The sequence below is a fragment of the Pteronotus mesoamericanus genome, unplaced genomic scaffold (assembly GCF_021234165.1).
Source record: "Pteronotus mesoamericanus isolate MK-2021 breed Mesoamerican mustached bat unplaced genomic scaffold, CSHL_Meso_final scaffold_36, whole genome shotgun sequence".
NCBI classification, from domain to species: domain Eukaryota; kingdom Metazoa; phylum Chordata; class Mammalia; order Chiroptera; family Mormoopidae; genus Pteronotus; species Pteronotus mesoamericanus.
Window position 1 is genome coordinate 5,917,947 of NW_026555313.1, and position 20,838 is coordinate 5,938,784.

Genomic DNA, 20,838 nt, shown 5'->3' on the forward strand with positions numbered 1-20,838 from the left:
GAATGCTTTTCTACTCTCTTATGTGTACAGATGGTTTTATTATAAAATAACAAACTTTTATTTGGGGTGGTCGTAAGTTCTAGGAGCAGAAGATTGCTTGCTGTTTGCCCTGAAAACCACTCTGTTCCATTAAAGAAGCCTTGACATCCAGCAAGTGCTGGTGAGATCTCATGCTCTTACACTGCATAATTCCAATGGCACCTTCGTGGGTCATTTTTTAAAATGATATATGTATTAAAATTGACCTGCTCAAAAGAAAAGAATGGATATATTATTTGCAACTTTATTGGGGTGACATTGGTTAATAAAATGATGTAGGTTTCAGGTGTGCAGTTCTATAAGACATCATCTGCATATTGTATTGTGCACTCACCACCCCAAGTCAAGTCTCCTTCCACCACCATTTAGGCCCCTTTACCTTCTACCTCCCCTCATATCCCCTTCCCTCTGGCAATCACAATACTGTTGTTTGTGTCCATGGGTCTTTCTTTTTCTTCTCAAAACAATTAATTTAGTAGGAAGCAAGTGCAACTTTATAATAATAAGCTCTTATGATCATTATACATAAAACAAAATTTTAATCTTTGTAAACAGGCTACAAGACAAAGGCATATTATCACCTTCATTATACAGAAAGGGAAACTGAGACTTGGAGAGTTTGAATAACTTGACCAAGATTGCACAGTTGTCAGGGCATAAAAGCGAAGAATTGAATACAAACTAGTGCCCTCTCCTGGACAGTGTGCTACTACTTATACTTAGCTCCTGAAATAAAAAAGGAGATTCACATAGCACCATTCTTCAAAAACTTAAATTTCTTTTCCTGATATATTCCTATAATAAAAGTATTATTACTGATGAAAGTAAAGATGAAAGTAATGTTAAATGTAATTAAGAGTTGGATCTAAATCTATGAGATCCATAGGCTGGAGTTCTTAGTAGAACACAGGCTTACTCAGTAGAATCAAAACATTCAATACAGAAGTAGCAAGTCACCTTTAAAGTATAAATTAAATGGATCACTGTGGTACCTAGATAACCTTACATAGCATTTTTTAATTTTTAGATAAAGACAAGGTTTTTTGGAGTAATCTGCTCATTTTAAATGATCTAAAATAAAACACACTAAGTCTTTGACTTCGTATTACTAATTATGCGAAGGCCTTGTTCATATGCCCATCCTCCACAGCTTATGTGAGTTTTGGCTTTTGAGTTCTAGTTTAGAAAACCTGTGGGTTTACTGAACTACAGAGGGACTGTCTCTTTCGTAGCTCTGGAGTGTTAAGTTGACCAGAAATGAGCCTCAGGCTAGCCCTAGACCACTTACTTGCCAAAGCTTCATCCTGGGAAGCTGTTTGGTAGGAAAGAACAGGACTGGGGTTGGGACAAGGCAGAGGAGAGATACTTGCCTATAATCCCCAAATTGGCGCTCTGATCTGATGTTCCCAGTTGTAGAAAACAATGGGAATATTATCTGTTCGTACCTCGGAGACTATTTATACGTATCTTCTGCCTTGGTGAGGTTCAAGTCACTCATTATTACATACCTTTTTGATCTTTTCACTTTATGAATTGGCTACAAAGACCTCTCAACAGAAATTATTTTTTGCAATGAGCTATACCATCCATACAGCACTGTAAATTGCATGGACTCTTGTAGCCTTCTTAAACAGTTGCTTTAAATAGCACTACAGAATATCATCAAATATTCTCTTCAAAACTTCACAGTCTTTTAGTGCTTTGAAAGTTTGAGGTACAGAGTTGTAATCTCAACATCCTGGTGCTATTGAGTTTGTGGCCTGATAATGAGATACTGTTGTGATTGAATAGTGACTGACATTAACACTGTAACCAACACCTGGAAAGGGGCAAGAAAGTAAGCATGTAAGGAGAGCTTAGTGACCTTTCAGGTTTCCTTTAGTGCCTTGCCACTCACTTCGTCAGACACACACATTGTGGTAAGGTTTCTCAGCAGTGACCAGCAAGCATTGAAAATTCCTGTAGGATAGCACTGGAAAATCCAGGGTCTGTTTACTTAGGGGGAAAGAAAAAACAAACATGTTTGGAGAATCATTTATCTAACTACATAAAAATATTTCTAACCATTACTTTTGAGTGATTTATGGGCACTCCCTTGTGGCTGTTTATTAGAACCACCTGAAATAGCAAAAGAAAAGTGACAGGAAACTGAATAGCAACTCACCCACAGTGAAAGTGTGTCTACCAGGTAACAGCATTGTAACCCATTATCCCATATTAGACTTGCTTCTCTGCTACAGGAAAAATAAGTGAAATAGCTGGTAATTATTTTTGAATTTTAAAATGGACCGATATCTATAAAGAATAAGTTGTTTAAACCCAAGTTTAGGTAATGGTTAAAAATTATAAAATAGTTAATAAGTGAACTGTGTCTTAATTACTGAAATAAGACGTTTTCAGGAACTTACATGATCAATACATAAGGAGAGTAGTACTAAAATGGCTTTTGTATTTTTCCCAGAGCCTCTTAGAAAGGGTCATGCAAAGTAGCACAATCCACAGATATTATGGGATCTTGAATCTCCTGAACTCTGTGACTTGATTTCCCCCCTAGTATTACCTTCTAGAAGGAGTTTCGTTAAGCTTCTTGCATAAATCTGGGAAGAAAGAGTTTTACAAGAGCCAAAATTACATTTCTCTAGATTAAAAAAAAATTGTGAAATTTAAATCACCATAGTTGCACCCTGATTCACATTTTTAATTATAGTCTTCCACCGTTTTGTATTTTTTTCCCCTTATTATTCAGTAGCAACAATGAGCCTTTTAAGCCTACCAAAATTTAAAATGCCTTCTTTACGTCACACTTGGATTACTTCAGAATTGAAGAATTCCATCCGTGTGGCTGAGCAGTGTGTGGGGATGAAAGGCACGCGTTCCCCCAAGGATTGTACAAACACGAGGTCAGACGCAGCCGCGGTGGGTTGTAAATCTGCTTTGTGCCTGTTGAGTGTTGGCATTTCCATTTTGATCTCTTGAATTTAGATTCACATATTCTGAACAGCAACCTATTGACTGCACACAAAATAAGAGTCGTGGTTCAGTTGTAAAAGCACATATATGTTCAATGATTTATGAAGAAAAATCAGGTTCCTGGTAATCTACTGTTGTAGATGGGTACTCTGGACAGACACTGTTCTGTTAAATTAATTTGTATCTTATTTTCTACCTTTGAGTAACCACGTTGTACATCATCTTGGGAAGTTCTAAGACTGCTTACAATAATTCTGAACACATAGTAGAAACTATGAATTCTGTGAAGAAACAAACATTTATTGAAAATCTGTCATATGCCAACATCTATGCTTGTTATTTGTAAAATATAGATATACCCCCCACACATATATTTAATTTTATAAAAGCCTTAAGAGATATAGGGATGAAGACACTGAATCTTAGTTGTTTTGGTGCTGAGATTCAAATGGAACCGGACCTATCTCGAATGCTCACATTCTTAATACATTCCGGGTGACTTTTAGATTTTGAATGTCATTACATAAAACTGACTTTAATTCAATAGTGTGAAGAGCTTTGCATATTACTTGGTGCATAGTCAACACTCATTAAATCCTATCGATTGTTATCTATCACTTTTGGATGTTTTTCTTCCTCTTCCTCATTTTTTTCTGTTTATTATCTCTGGAACCTTTTAAAAAATTCTTTCAGTTTTACATTAATAGAATGATAAAAGGAGAAAGAAAGAAAAAAAATGAGCAACTCCAAAAACAAAAGAAAAAAATGAAGAAATACAGAGTAGGGATAGGAAATAATACTTGCTCATAGGGTGGTGGTTAGTTATCATATTTAATTTGTTATGTCTCCTCAGGTTTTGTTTTATTCTCAGGCCATATTTAGATAACAACAACATAAGGGGTTTTTCAAAGATTTAAGCTACTGGATATGAATGTGGGCGCCAATGTCTTAGTATACCTATTCACTCCCTTCCCTAATCCTTCCCATCCCAATAAAAAACATTTTATTCATATTGATTAGTCCTACCATTTTGAGGTGGGGTATCTGCCAAAGTAGGTCTGTGAGTCTTCCTATGGCATCAAACTAAGAGTTCTTAAGTTAAATTCATCATCTTAATTCTTGCTCCAGCAAACATATTCCTTATCTTCCACCCGAGCTCTTTATGTGCCCTGACGGAGTATTGAACCTGCGACCTTCATGTATGGGGATGATGCTCTAACCAACTGAGCTACCTGGCCAGGGCCTCTTTTACTCGAGTTCTTAATGGGATGCCAGTGTTCCAGTGCCTGAGGTAGAAACCATAATGTCACTTTTAATCCTCTCTCTTTGTTTATAAAAAACAAAAACAAAAACAAAACAGTCTCTGCAGTCCCCTGCTACTCACGCACCTGCACTGTGGGCACCTGATCTGGTTCCTCATCACCTCCTAACTTGAGTTCCTCTCCCAGCCTTTCAGTTGGCATATTATGTATTCACCTCTTCACTTTTAGAGTATCTCACATAATACTGGCTTCCTAAAACAAGTTTTTGTAACATTAAAAATATCCTCTGTTTAGAAGCCAACAGTCATTCCATGTTCAGGCTGCTTTGCCTGATTATGGGTATGATTCATCCTTTCCTTACTTATCCCAATTGAGTTACCTACTAATAATGTGTAGTCTTTTCTCCAGTTAGAGAATGTTCTTTTTAATTAATAATAATAACATATTACTTCTATGGAGCCTGCTATGTGCCAGAACTGTTCAACACGCTTCACATTCATTCTGCTCTTCCCAATTTTAAGAAGTTACATGAGGACATGGAACATGGTCAGAGCACCCACTATTGTGATGGACTCTGAATGAGTGCTTAATAAATGCTTTCTTCTTCGGTGCTGCACCCCTTTCCCACATGCCATGCTCAGTTCTACCCTTTTGCCTTTATCCATGGTGTTCTCTTTTCGTAGAATATATATATTTTTTCCTTTTGGTGTATCCAATTCATATCCACTACCCAAATACTACATCAGCTCATTTAGTTCTCATGGATCTTTCCTGTTGTCAAAATCCTAATGTATTTATAAGGAGTTTGGCATAGTTTACAATGTAACTTGCTTCAATGTAATCAGTTTTGACTTTCACTTTTTCCAAAATCTTTAACAGTGCTTTACAAGCTTCAAATACTTTTTGAATGAATACATTCCTCTCTTCTCAAATAAACATTAACTTTCTGGAAGGTTTAGCCCATGTGTTCATTTTTTTCCCATCCCCACAGATCTCAGCAATGAGCTTGGCATATATATAAATACCTAGTGACTGGATGTGAGAGTCCAAGCCATCTCTGTCTTGTGGAACTTGCATGGGAAAATACCTTCTTATACTGTGCACATAGATACACTTCAACCAAAAAGGGCAATACAGTAGATTCAGAGATAGAAGTAAGTGAATAAAGAATGAGATTATCTCTGTTTATTTGGCGATATTAAAAGATGTACGTTTTGAGCACTTACTGTATGTAAGGTCCTGAGCTAAGGGTTTCACGTTCATCACCTTAGTTCATACAGCCAAGTTTCAGGTAGATGATGCAGCTATGCTCGGAAGGGTTCCATAGCAGCCTGTAAGCAGCAGAACCCGGTTTATTTTGAATGCATATGCTAACTGCCTGTCATCTTATTCAGCCTCATTTTTGGAGTTTTTACCGCTTGGGAAATATCTCTCCATTGAAGTTCTCTAACTTCAAATACATTAGATCATGTTTGTTTCCAGCATAAACATTCAGTAAATGTTAGCCTTTATTTTTGCTCTTTTTCCAAATTACACGGAAGTGTTCATGACATTGTCATTTCCCCTTATGCGAACTTATTTTTAAGGCAAAATGAGCTATTTATGTTTGTGAAATCTGGATGTTTATGTGTGTGTTTATATGTATTTGGGCTTCATGAAAGCAAAGAAGATTTAGGAAGTGAGAATGAAAAGTGAGCTACTTTGCTACTGTTTCCAATCACCCCTCCCTATTTAGAGGCCTGTGCAGTGTATCTGGAAGGATGCCTGTCTGAGCTGACCAATGAGAGTTAGGTGATGGAGGTCAGAGGTGGCCACAGACACCTCCACTGAAGTATCCAGACCCCTCAATGTCTTAGAAGGAAGCTTTAGTATTGATCCACCTTCTGGGCAGAGAATTTTAGGCTGTCTTTTTAAGATCTGTCAACTCATTTTTCTGCAGTATGGAGAATGACAGAATCATGGAAGGCATGAACACTCTAGTTTTCATTTTTGTGTATGCTATCTCAGTGCAGTCGGACTCTGGAATTTAAAAACTAAAACTTGACTAGAAAATAACCAGTTTAGAAGTGAAAGTAAAACCCTTTTATTGGAATTTTAAAATTTTGATGTAATTTCAGACGCAGAAAAGTTATGAGAATATAAGGAACTCCCGTACACACTCTAACTTATTTTAAAAGAGTAATATATTAATTTTTTTTTCCATCTTACCATTTGCTAATTATATAATAGCTCATGTTGTCACGGTGGTAGAAAAAATTTTGTTAACTGGGCCTGCTCCCCCAACCCCACCTTGCTTCACTGCGATATAATTGTCGTATAACAGTGTGTAAATGTAAGGTGTGCATGTTCGTTTGATACATTTATAGTGTCACAAAATGATTGCCCCAGTGGCATTAGCTAACACTCCATCCTGTCACATGATTACTATTTATTTTTGTGGTGAGACATTTAAGACCCTACTTTTAATTTCAGTGCTTTCTAAAGGATTTTTAAAATAAAGATTTCCTTTCAGCATGTTACTCTAGAAATGTTTGTCTCCTTACATTGAGTCCCTTCTCCCCCGCCCCCCCCCCCGACCTCGAATCCTCCTACAATATTTTTACAGATCAGTATTAAAAGATTTATGTCTTAAAGTTTTAGGGAAATCCCAATTTGGAGTTTGGGGCTAAAATACTGTTCATTGAGAAGTGATCAGAAGAATTACTATTTTAGTATGGTTGGAAATATGAGAACATTCAGGAGAATCCCAAGTGTAAGGAGTCTAATGAAATAGGAAAAAAATGAGCATTATTTTTATTTTGCAGTTGTATAATTATAACATTCTAGTGGCAAAATAGAAGAGCTTTTACATGGTTTGATTTAAAAATGATGCTTGAACTGACTACATTAAAACAGTGTAATTAAAGGTATTTATAAATTTGATATCCAATATGCTATTTCTTAGTTATATCTTAGAATAAGAAATTTAAATGTTTAAGATCCTACACATGTACTTGTTTTCATATTGTTAGGATTAAGTGAAATAATTTGTGAGAACAACTTAATTATAAAATAGTAAAAGGCTATAATATGTGAGCTATTTTTATTTCCTTTGTAGAAGCAAACAAGAAAAAAACTGTTTATTTAAACAAGGTAAACAGAGGAGCCATCTTTTACTAACATTTGCATGAAATTATACAGAACTTAATGTATTTGCATTTTTAATTTCAGATTCAAAACGCTAATGATGTATTAATTGCGCCACTTGAGAAATTTCGAAAAGAACAAATAGGTGCAGCAAAAGTAAGTTTTATATTTTATTTTTCTTCAGATATTCTCCTGGTAATTAAAGATCAAGTAATTTCAGATGGTAACATTTTTGAAATTAGAATGACCTTTTAAAATTCTGTATGGCATTTTTAACTTTTGCAGCAAGCCTATTACAAGGACTGGAATTCTTTTAAACATAAAAGATATTATTCTTCTACTGAACAGAGAAAAAGTCAGTATAAGTAAGTTTCTTCCATTCCCACAATTGCAGGAAATTAAATACAGTTGTAGTTTTGGTAAAATAATGAGCATTGTTCCTAACACCTATAAAATAAAAATTGAGCACAGACTATACTGAAAATTCAGGCAGTTATTTAAAAAGAATTTTTATTATTTATTGTATTTTTTCATTATTAATGAAAACATGTATTTGTGAAAAAGCCTTGGGTACGTTTGTCAAGCTTTTGCATTAATGTTTAGTCTATTACATACCAATTAAAATTTTCCTTAGCATAATGTTTTCTGAAATTTACTTACATCTTTTCTCTTAGATCTACATTTTAACCTGAACAACATTATGTAAGGACATAAAATTTAGGGTTTTCAAAGCAGAACTCATCATCTCCAGTCCTTTCCTGATTCTTTCCCCATTTCGGTTTTCTGTTTAGGCGGTGACATCCCCCTTCCCCATCCGAGCAGTTCTATCTATTCTACTGCAGACTTACATTTCCTTCTTTCCTCTGTCTCTTCTGTCTGAAGTATTGAATTAAATAGCTAGCCTACTAGTTGGTCTCCACGCTCCCATCCTAGTCTGTTAACAGATTTTCCCATCTCTCTCCTTCAATGGTGAAACCTTCCGTGGTTCTCCGTGAGAGACAGTTTAATCCTGATAATGAAAGCTCTCCACACTGTGCCCATTTGCTGCATTTCACTCTACCTCTGTCCATGGCTTGGTCCAACCTTTTTTCTCCCCCTGGAACATTTCTTACCGTTCCCTTGCTGAAGTCTTGCTAGCTCTCCATGGCTTATCACCCAGCACCAGAAAGAAGCCTTCCTTACATAGGCCTTTCCTTGTTCTCTCCTCTTCTAGAATTGATTTTTTTTTCCTTTGTATAATCCAGTAATCCTTATGCCTTATTTCCTGTAGAAAGCTATCACAGTCTGCCTTGAATTAGTTTTATGTACATTTCTCCAGCAATTAGAACAATTATCAAGTCAAGGACTAATCTGGAACCATTTCTGTGTTAATTAATGCAGCAAGTATTTATCAATGCCATGGTTGGCCTGCTTGTGGCAATCGTGGTGTTTTAAATGAAGGGATATAACTGTATAAACAAGACATCTGGGATCCCTGCTCTTGTGTCCCTTACTATCTTTTTGGAAAACAGACACTAAAGTAATTGCAAATGCACTGAGGGTTGTGATACAGAAATGCAGGGTGCTTCCTGACAGTCTAATTAATGGCACTGACCTTGTCCCCAGAACCAGGAAGTGCCTTCTGGAAGAGGTATTGGTTAAGCAGAGAAATAAAAGGATGAGAAAGAAATAGCTAGACATGGGCAGACAAGGGTGGGAAGGGGAGAACCTTTTAAACATTCCTGAAGAAGGAACAAAGTAGGTGTGAATCAAGGCCTGAAGGAGGAAAGTGGCTGGCATTTTAAAGGAAGAAGATCTAATAGACTGGAATGTAGAGGACCATGGGGATGGAGAACATGTGCACAGACTTCATTAGTGGTTCATGGTATTTTATTCCTTATTCTAAGGGCACTGGTAAGCAAACGAGAAGTTGCGGGTAGAGAAATGATACTATATTTGCATTTTTAAATATTACTCTAGTTGCATGTCATTAGAGGATGCAAGACTGCTTTTGTGAAAACCAGTTTGGTGCTATTGGATAGGGGCTTTAGACTGAGAAGGCGACGGTGGCCGTGGAGAAAAGGGGTGTATTTCTGAGGAAAATGGAAAGGAGTAGATAGGAAACGGGTTACATATTGAGAAGTGAGGAACAGGACATTTCAGAGATGACTGCCAGGGGTCCGGGATGCGTAACTGGGTGGTGTTGAAGCCACTTACTGAAATAGGCAGCACTTATGTTTGGGTGGCAAGGATGGTGATTTTGACTTTTAGACATAAGGAATCCGTGATTCCGTGTGTAATCAGACCTGAATTAGAAATATACCTTAGGGGATTATTGTTCTCCAGGTGGTAACTCAAATCATGGGGGGTAGGTTAGCTCCCACTGGGAAAGAACAGAGGAGAGGACCTAGTCCTTTATAATCCGAGAACTGTCAACATTTGATGTTTGGGGAGAGAAAAACAAGACAGATAGAAAGAGTGTGGAGGAAGGGGCCGAAGGAAGAAAATAACAAGAATGTGGTATTCCAGAGCAAGGAAGAGTCTTTTTAAGAATAAAAATAGCTGATGTTTATTGACATCTACATGGTAGGGGTTTTCACTGAACTATTACATCTGTACCCTAATTGAATCCTTAAAGCAACCTATGATATGAGTAAAGGTGTTACACCTGTTTTATAATGAGGACAATGATGAGGGGCCGCACCAGATCAGAGTTGGGAAGTCAGACCACGGAGGTAAAAAATCAAGCCATTTCACTTCACAGCCTTGATTTACAGTATTTCACTTCATCAATTTTTATCCAATAAACAGCTTTGTGAAAAATTCTTTTTTTAATACAGGATATTCTCAGTTGTCTGGCCCATTGAAGAGAGTAGATTTTATTTGTATATGGATTATTCTTATTTGAAGGTTTAAATAGATTAGCTACAGTTGTGAACAAGTATGAACAATTACATCGATTTTATTTTATTTTTTAAACATCTTAATCGCTGGACAGGCCAGTGGAGAGCACACAGTAGTAGACTATGCCTTTGCCTACTCATTAGAAGATTAAACCTGTGGTTAAATGAAATCTTAAGCATAAAGATTAGCATTTGGTCTTTTGGGTGGTGATTCTGTTTTATCTGCCTGATGCTCTTAATACTAAATTGTTTTTAGGCTGCTAAGTAGTCTTTTTGTTTTGTTAGTAAAGTGAATAAAAAGGAGTCATTTTCTTTTGAAATACACATTTGAATATATTTCAGTTTTCTTTTGGTATTGCAAAAACATCATGGTAGGAATGGAAATCCTTCAAGGTGTTTATCTTTTCCTATTGCTTTACTCCCTGTTTTACGTAGGTATTTCCTTACTTGGTAAAAAAAAGGTAATTCTACAAATGACACTCTGCTGCTTTTCACAGAGTGGAGGTTTCCCATCGTGTGCTCGGACCGATGAGCCAGCTGGAAGGCGAGAGTGTCTATTAAGTGTAGAATCTTCCACTGCAGTCAGCAACCTCCGTAGCTTGGTCCAAGAGGAAAGCGCTGAGTCAAAGTGGCTCTCTCCTCACAACCAGATGATCCTATTTAACTGAAGTGGATAAAGTCCATGGACCACAAACATTTCCTTTGTAGTGTGTTCTATAGAGCTTTGAGATACCTAATACTATACTGTGGAAAGTGCGGTCCTGAATGAGTTACAGTTGTGGGAAAAAAAAGCACCATGCATCTGTGAGAGGCATTAGGAAAGGTTAACGATGGGGTCGTTGAACTCAAGGACAGAGGAGACGGGTCCTGCTTTTTTGAATAGCTAAAGATTAGGAGGATTATCTATGAACAGTTGTCAAGAATGTATTTATTTAAAGGTTCTTAGTTTAGTGATATTCACAGAATGAGATTGTATTACAGGCCTGGCCTATTACATGTGTCAGAGTGTAGAACTGCATGTTTTGTTGTTTTATTGTGTCATCTGACATACTGCCAATCTAAATTTCAGAAATTAGTGGAAGTAGGGATTCAGAAGTATGAATACCAACAGGAATTTTTATAATATGAATACACCTAGAATAGCGTTATAATAGAACAGGATGAATTATAATTTGTTTCCACACTTTTGAGAGAGAATCAATTGTAAGTCATTTCTGCACTTCTCACACTAGTTTCTACACAAACTGACTCTTACCAATAAAAGACAAATACAGTATGGGAAAGTGTGTGTGTGTTTCTGTGTATGTGTGTGTGCAAACATATGAACATATCAGACTATTCGATATTTTAAGAGATGGAACTGACTTTCAGGAGGCCAGTGCGCATATCCCACATGTAAGCGGACTGGGCAATCCAGCTGATGACACCGTGAGGGCTAGAGGTCCTCGGACCAGTGTCCGTCTACTGCCGGAAAGCAATATCTCAAATACAGTTTTACACATTCACAATTAAGGCGGGAATGTAAGGCAGATTACATGAACCTGGGTAACAGCAAAGCAGGTAAATCTCTATGGTTGGATTACAGGATAGTTAATAGGATTTTGTGCTCTTTTGAGGATGGTTTTACTTCTGAGTGGTACAGAAAAAAAGGCATTTCAAAGGCCTGTTAACCTAGAGGCACAGAAACAATGGGCAGGGCTTGCTTAAGGCAAAGATAACTTTTTTATAGGCCTGGGGCCTGACTACCCACCGTGACCTGCCCAGTTCGGAATTTATTATCAGATCATTCTGTGAGGTTGCTTCTGGTGAGATTTATTACAGCACCCTTTTCATCCACTCCAGCAGTCTTTCATTGCCTCTAGGCTGTTCTTTAGAATGCTTTTGTGAGATATTTTAGTTCATTTACCTTTAACAAACAAACAATTTAATGTGAAATATCTTAATTATAGAAATGTTTCAAATATGTCCAAACTTGTCCACTTTGAATCAGATGAAGTTAATATATTTCCCGTGATTTAAAAATTCCCACCACACAGTAGCCACTTAACACTGACTGGTTTCATTAGTGATAAAAGAAATGAGAAATACAGCCTATAAAAGTTAAAAGATACATTTTTCTTTATTATATGGGAAATGTTTTTCAAGACTGATTTCTCAAAAGAAACTTTGCAGGCTAGAAGGGATTGGTAAGAACTATTCAAAATGATGAGAAGCAAGGACCTACAACTAAGATTACTCACCCAACAAAGCTATCATTTAGAATTGAAGGACAGATAAAGAGCATCCCAGACCCCCCCCCCCAAAAAAAAAGCTAAAGGAATTCATCATCACCAAACCATTTTTATATGAAATGTTAAACGGCCTTTTTTGCCCTGGCTGGTGTGGCTTAGTGGATTGAGCACCAGCCTGCTAACCATAGGGTCGCAGGTTTGATCCCCAACCAGGGCACATGTCTGGGTTGCGGGCCAGGTCCCCAGTAGGGGGCGTGTGAGAGGCAACCACACATTGATGTTTCTCTCCCTGTCTTTCTCCCTCCCCCTCTCTCTAAAAATAAATAAAATCTTCAAAAAAAAGGGTCTTTAAAAAGAAGATCAAAAATATAAAAAAAAAAATGGTAATACATGTCAATCAACAGTTGATTCTAAAAAACAATAAACAAACAAGCAGAACAAAAACAGAATCATACAGAGATCATTCTGATGTTTGCCAGATGGGAGGGGGCGTAGGAATGGGCAAAATAGGTGAAAGGATTAAGAAGTACAAATTGGTGCTTACAGAATAGCCATAGGGATGCTATGCAAAGGAATGGAGTGGACAAAGGACATGCAGGTGTGACCCATGGACATGGACAACGATGTGGGGGTTGCCTGAGTGAGTGGGTGGGCTGGGTAGGAAGAGACAGAGGGGGGAAAACTGAAACAACTGTAGTAGCATAAACAATAAAATATAATTTAAAAAGAACTGATTTTCATTTTTAATTAGATCTTAATATAACTCATATGAACATTCCTCTATGGTTTTAAATACAAAAATAAATAATATCATATTAGTCATTTCATTAGAATTTTTTCCTCTTTACATTGATTTCATATTGAGGACTGTGATGGAACTTGACGATTCTTGTCCCTTTGTTCTCTCTATAGTAGAGTGTGATTCTGTCTCTGAACATTTGTTTATTATTTTGAAAATTGTAATTATTTTAGCATTTAGTATCTAAAAATCTATAGGAAATTGTCATGATTAATTCCTGTTATAGCCTTAGATTAATTTCCTTCATGTGAAAAATGGCTATACTCTAATTAGTTGTCTGAAATATACAAATGGCTTAGAAAGAATCTAGAAGGATTAAAGATGCTTTACTTACTCCAAATTATAAAGTTTTGGTTACTGAACTGAATTATTTATCCAATTTAACAGAGAACACTTGACTCATGATGAGAACATCCAAAATAGCATGGTTTATAGGGTCTGATACAGATGGAAGTCAGTGTACCCTTTTTGCCATTGTCAGTAAGTCCTAACAGATAGTAGGTTTGGTTTTTTGTGTGTTGCTGATGGCCACTGAGCTGAGTATCTGTCTCCTGAACAGATATCCTCTGGCAAGGACTATCTTTGGGACTGAATTGTCTGGGCAAACTATAAGCCATTTAATAGTTGTTTTGAAATTATTTGTAATTCCCTTTACTGTACATCTAGTTAGTAGATCCTATTATGTTATACCAGGTTGCAGAATTTTTGTTATTTGATCTTTTTAAAACAATAATAATATTACCCTTTATAGTAATTAACCAAGTAATACCCTAAGCACTTTACATGTAAACTCATTTAATCCTCACAACCAACATATTAGGTAAGAAAACTATTATATTCATTTTGTAGCTAAAGAAACTTAGGTACAGGAAAGTTAAGTAAATGGGCTGAGGTCACCTAACCAGTAAGGTGTAGTCACATTTTAATCAGAAATGAGATAATGCCTGTACAGTTCTTTTGCAGCACCACCACCTGTTTGGTGATTCCTTAAAAAAAAAAAAAAATTCTCAAAACAAGGAAGATTGGCTGGTTAGCTCATTTGGAGAGTAAGATAGCATCTTCTGATTGTTTAAAAGTAAGTTCTATAGAGTCATACAAACTTGAGATCAAAACCTGGCCATCAGTACTTGTTGGAAATATGAAGTTGGGTGAAAGAATTACCTCCTTAAAGCCTTAATTTTCCCATCTGAAAAAATAATAGAAAATAATAGAACCATCTTCATAGAATTGATGTTATAACATAACTTGACATTTCATATAAAATTCCTGGCATAATTTCTTTTACATAGTAAGCACTAAGCTATTAATTGCTTTTGTTTTATAATTAATAATAATTATTGCTATATATACTTTCTGTCAATATTAACCAAAGTTTTGAAGTAAAAATAAGCCACTGTTCATCATGTAGGTTAGTTTGCCTTATTTTGTTTCATGGACAGAGACAAATCTGAGTTGACGGTTAAATATTGGTAAAATGTGGTTCACGGGGCTACTACACAAAGAGAGCTTTAGAAGGACATTACTATAATTAATACTACTGTGCAAGTTATGGATCAGTAGTTCTTACAGCAGTCTTACAAAGTAGGAAGTATCATCATTTTCACATAACTAACCTGAGGCCTAGAAAAATCAAGTAGCGTTGTGAACAATCCAGGGATGCCCTTTCCTTCAGCTGGGATTCAAATCCAAGGCCCCTGTCACCTTGTTCAGTAATTCTGGCACAGTGCCATACCTGCCTCCATGCAAACTTTTTTTGTAGTTACTAGTGTGTTTTCACCATCCTCACAACATCCGTATGAGGTGAGTATCAGCCCTGTTTAACCTCATCGCCATCAATAGGAACACAAACCAGATCACTGTTCCTGGAGACAGGGTGTTAGCCGTGGTCTGTGTACTTGATAGGTGACACCGTTCTGTGTCTCTGTGTATTACAAAATCTGCTGAGCTCTCATGTTTTTATGTACATTTCAAAGCTTACCAGTCATAGGGAAAAGCTGAGCCTCCCATTGAGAAAGAAATCTGGATAGGGATTTAACCCGATCACCATTCTGCTGAACATATTAAATCAGTTGATAAGTATTACATCATTATATGTTAAATATGTATGTAGTTTGCTCATATATATATATAGATTATTATAACTTTATTAAGTGGCTACTATGCGCTCAGATAGGAGAATAAACTCTTATGTTTTAATTTGATTATAATAAATTATAGAGAAGATTATTACTATTTTCCTTCCTAATTATTCTTATGCTGATGCCTGATGACCAATACTTAGGAAGCATTTTAAGCTTCCTCACAAATTGTAGTTTTACAAAAGAGTTTAATGCTAATTTTTAAGTTAAATGTACAGTTTTTAAAAAGATTAATGCAATTTACAGTGTTGTACATAAATCATAATTAATGAAATGCAGTGGAATCTTACTATGTGTGTTGCAGCCTCTCTAGGCTGGACAGGTCTGCTCGGGGCTCAGGCAGATGAAAGAAGATGCGTGGAGCCTTAGGGATGCTTGACATGCCTTTATTCGGAACAGTCACGCAGGCATAAGCCCGGTCCGGGGAAATCACGCAGGCCACAGAACCTGTATCCGCGCCGCACACAGGCCACGGGCCTGTGTGGAGGGAGTCACAGAGGCCACAGAGCCGATGTCCAAGTCGGCGCCCCGACTCCCTACCCCATCCAAAGCTCCTAACCCTTTTATACTAGCCCTAAACAAAGCAGGCAGTCAGGCCAGAAGGTGAAGTAACCATCATGAGCTGCGCATATGAGCCTACTCAAGGCTACAGGGCACTTTATCGCACCCAGGGCTCAAGACCGTGAGACCTGGGCAAAAGCCTGTGGGAACACTGCTGTATCAGACTCCTCCAAGGTTGTGAGGAGCTGCTCCCTCAGGTTACCCACGCATCTGGGTGAGGGAGCCAGACCGCCTCCACGTACCCTACACTATGCCACTGTTGAATTCAATACTGAGAGGTCTTGAGAATGAAACCTTGGTATACACTAAGATTATTTTTTACTCTTTAGTGGTCAGCCTTCTTGGATGAGAATCCTTTTTCCTTGTATGAAGTCTTCTAATGAAGCCTGTAGCAAATTTAGTTTATTTACAGTTAACCTGGTGGAAGGAGATGCTCCAATTAACTAAAGTAAATTTTCTAGGTCTCTTTCTTTCAGTAGGGACAACAGTGAGAAGTTCAGAAGCTCCACTTGGAGCATGTCCACAGAGCAAATTTCCCATGTGATCTTTGTAGCTGCTCTAGAAAACTAGGTTGTTTCCTTGGTTTAAGAGTTGGTGGGTTTTTTTGTAGACACATTCTTTCCTCTACCGCACCTACGGGCTGCCCTACTATAGAAGAATTTTCTACATGATAGGTTTATGCTTCTAAAATCATTTCATGATATGCACTTTGGTCCTGAGCCTTGCTATACACATTGCTATTTTTACTGACACCTTCTTTGTTGAAGATCAGTCTTTTCATTGGTCCTTGAAGTGGTTGGGAATCTTATCAGTGTTTTCTTTTTCTCAAATTTATATACTTAGAAATGTCCTGTAATACTTAGAAGACTTCTTGTTGACTTTTGTGGAAAACTCAAACAATACCACAATAAAATTGGGAACATTTTATTTCACATTTACATGTTAGGCTTCAAACAAGTTGCAGGTACAAGTAGGAGTACATTGTAATCATTGAGTATACTATAGGTGGGTTTGTAGTATGCCTCATTTGATGTTAACTGTGGAGCTTTGATACATTGACTGCCATCAGTGAATTAAGCTATAGTGTGTTTAAATGTATAGTTTAATAGCTGCTTGTTTGTTGAGAAAACACACAAAAATATCAGGATAATCTAGGAAAGAAGAAAAAGAGATGAAAGATTTCCAAATCATTTTTATAGAATACAAATTTTTGCACCTTATTATCTGTTCTTTGGGGTTGTTGCAAATGTAATATGCTAACATTTGATTTTAATGGTATTTTATTGGTCTGTTTCTATTGCCCTCTCCTGTAGTTTATGTGTATCAAATTTAAATTAAAACGTTATAGTACACATTGAATTAACTGGTAACCCTAGAAAGCCTGTGAATCAGTGAATTAGACATTTAGGAAACTTCTGTAGATTTAAAAACTAAATTATGAAGAACCTCCAACTACTTCCCCTATATCATTAAATAAAACTTTTTGTTACCTAAGAAATACACAAATTTTAATATTCACCAAAAAAAAAAAAAATATGGCTCGCCCAATGTCCAAGTTGCCAGGGTCAATATTTGTCAGGAAGCTTCCACATTTGCTGAATATCTGCTAAATTTAGTTATTCTTACTATAATATTGTTTCAGCTTACCAAAATCTTATTTCTATAAACAATTTCAGTTTTTCATTGGTTTTGTTAAATTTAGTAATGCAAACTGAACATGAGTCTCAGAGTGTCTGGTTACTATAACATTAAAAGAAGCATCAATATTGAACAATAAAATTATCTACCTTATCACTGTTTATGTCTCATTGTTTATTAAGATCTAAATAAAATCTCATCAGTTCTTTGGTAGAGCTCTTTGATTCCATAGTTCCCTAACAGACTTTTTGGATTCGATGGTGAGACTTCCACTGTTTCAGTTACTTCATTACAAAGTAATGAGATCTTTTGGCATCTAGATTTTGTTGTCTGATATACTGACATTTTCTCTTCTACTGCCTCATCCTCTTTTCCCAGCCTTAAGTCATTAGAAATTTGATTAGCATGCCATCATCTGTCTTGTTTGAAGTCATTGATATAAAAACATTCAGCTAGACAGTGTTGATCTGCTTTGTATCAGACACACTATGTTTTGGGATGCAAAAATACAATATGACGCTTTCTTGCCTTTATGGAGCTCACAATATAGCAGAAAAATCTCCAGAGAAGCAAATAATTATGATGGAATGGGATCAGTGATGTATCTGAAATATACCCATAGTAGTTTGTGAGTGTGGTAGAAGGAACAATTCACTCTGCTTAACCAGGGGAGGCTGGGAAAGACTTCTGTGAAGTTTAGTGTTCAGCAGGTGCAATTTAAAGGCTGGCAGAAATTTTCTAGTCAGCACAAGGGAAACAGTATCCCAGGCAAAGGAGAAGAGTCATAGTGATAAAAAAATGTTGTGATCTGGCTTAGAAACTTGATATACTCTGGTGTCATTTTCAGAGCTATTTTTAAAAACATGAACCACATTAAAAAATGCTTTTTGCATCATAATTGAGTGATTATATTTGCTGACATACTTCTGTTTCTACATGTGATATAATACGGTGTTTTCCTTTGTATTCTACTCTAATCCATTTAAAACAAATGTTGGTTCTAACCCATGAAAATGATCATAAAACCCACCTGTATTTCATAACCCATAGTGTGAATAAATACTGGGCCATAGTTAGCATGTGTATGTAAGTGGAAGTGAAGTCAAATTAGTGAGAAATGAGGCAGGAAACATCCAGCTGGGGCAGAATAATAAAGAGTTTTGTGCTGTGCCAAGGAGTTTTTGTTTTTTTGTTGTGTTTTGGTTGACAAAAATCACGGTAATAGATATCATATGTGTCAGACATTCTAGATAGCTCGCATGTATTTGCTAATCTTTACAACAACCCTGTGAAGGAGGGGTTATATTTACTCTCTTCTTACTAGTGAGTAAACTGAGCCACAGAGAGTATAATGTAATCGGTCTGGGAATAGGCAGCAAGTGAGTAGCAAAGCAGGGGTTGAACCCAGGCAGTTTGGTTCTAAGGCACATGTTCCTAATCACAGCACTACACTTTTGGGCAGCTGCGTCTTGAACCAGTATTTCAAGAAGATAGTTTATGAGCATTGTGAAAACTGGAGTCGGAGAGGCCAGCTACCAGCCAATGATTCGTCACTGTTTGCATTAGAATGATTTTATTCTACCACCAGGGGATCCAGTCATGTTTATGTACCTGCTGGCCACACAGGGCTTGCTAACTAGAAAACTCCACCAGCAGGAGGACAAGGGGAGACAACCTCAGGGCTGTGTTAGATCGCAAAGGTGTTAGATCGCAAAGGTCTTTGATCGCAAAGGTCTTTGACTCTGAGTTCCCACCAATTACTCTCTGGTGAATTATAACCCTGGTCTTTTCTGTGGGGTTAAAGATGAGCCTCATCATCAGTCCATGATTTTCCGTAAGGGCACCATCTTTCTCATCCTCTGCTTTCGTCAGCAGCACCTGCCATTGCAATGCTTTTCTGTTAAGTTAGTATGAGTTCTTCAGTAAACCACATCTTTTCTTTTTTAAAATTTACTTCTGTCCTTCCCTTTGGGCAGGAGAAGCTTATCTCCCCTTTGTGAATTCAGCTGTTATACCATGTTTCCAAAGAAAGGATGGCACAGGAGAGACAGAGTCCACCGTCTTAGGAGGTATTCTTAACAATTCTTATGCATCATCTCAGCATGCATCTCAGTAAAGGACCCAGGTGACTCCATTCTGTTTTCCCTCAGGGTGAGTTTTCCACCCTGCAGTGGAAGGGTGTCCTTTGTTTCCTGACCTGAGAACATTAATTTCTCTTGTTTTAGGACCAGATCAGCACACTGCAGGCCAGATCTGGCCATTTGCCAGCTTTTGTGTGGCCCATGAACTATGAATGGTTTTTACACTTGTAAATAGGAAATTTAGAAAATCAAAAGAATAATATTTTGTGATGTGTGAGAATTATGTTAAGTTCCAATTTCTTTGCCTGTAAATAAAGTCTTATCAGAATACAACGTCGTCGTTCATCTGTGTATGAATTTTCTGTGGTGGCTTTAATGTTACAATAGCAGGGCTGTGTGGTTGTGTTGGAGACCATGTGGCCCACAAAATGTTAAATATTTATTGTCTTGGATGCTTGCAGAAAACGTTTGCAAACTTGTGGTCTTAGGGCTAAAACAAATTTCACTTTTCACACTCCTGCAGTCTTTTAGGTCTTCATGTAAATAGGGCCTTCTCTGATATTACAGATTTAGTAATGTGCATTTGATGATTTGCCTTCCTACATCGGGAAACCACATAATGTATAGTAAGATTAAATTGGCCATGACCTTGAGCAGATTAGTAGTTGAAAGCCATATTTGTAACATAAACACCAAAATTTTTCATTTCAAATATTTTTATCTTCATGCAAATCTTTTACATTTGAAGCCAAGTATATATTCTCAGTTTAGGACTCTATGGTTTTGCACAAAAGACGTTTAGAAGGCCATGGCTGGGTAGCTTGGTTGGTTAGAGAATCATCCTAATATGCAAAGGTTGCAAGTTCAATGACTGGTCGGGGCACATAGAAGAATCCACCAATCTAGGCAGAAATAAAGTGGAACAGCATATCGATCTTTCTCTAAAACCAATATAATTAAAAAAAAACAACTTTAAAAAAACGTTTAGAAGAAGATGATGAATAACTTTTTGTACCTTTTATGTAGAATGTACTTAAGAGAAGGCCACATAAAAAACACTTTACAGTTGCATGCTTTTGTTTAAATTTCAAATTGCAACACAAACTCACAT

The 20,838-nt window shown here is 36.9% G+C and overlaps 1 protein-coding gene across 2 annotated transcripts in view; it reads left to right on the top strand.

Moving 5' to 3' along the window:
* Window positions 1–20,838, top strand: part of ARHGAP42 (Rho GTPase activating protein 42) — a 246,678-nt gene that overhangs the window by 133,360 nt on the left and 92,480 nt on the right. For both annotated transcript variants that reach the window (XM_054592485.1, XM_054592486.1), the window contains exon 4: window positions 7,482–7,553. In XM_054592485.1, coding sequence (XP_054448460.1) covers window positions 7,482–7,553 — 72 coding nt within the window. The remainder of the gene's footprint in view (window positions 1–7,481; window positions 7,554–20,838) is intronic.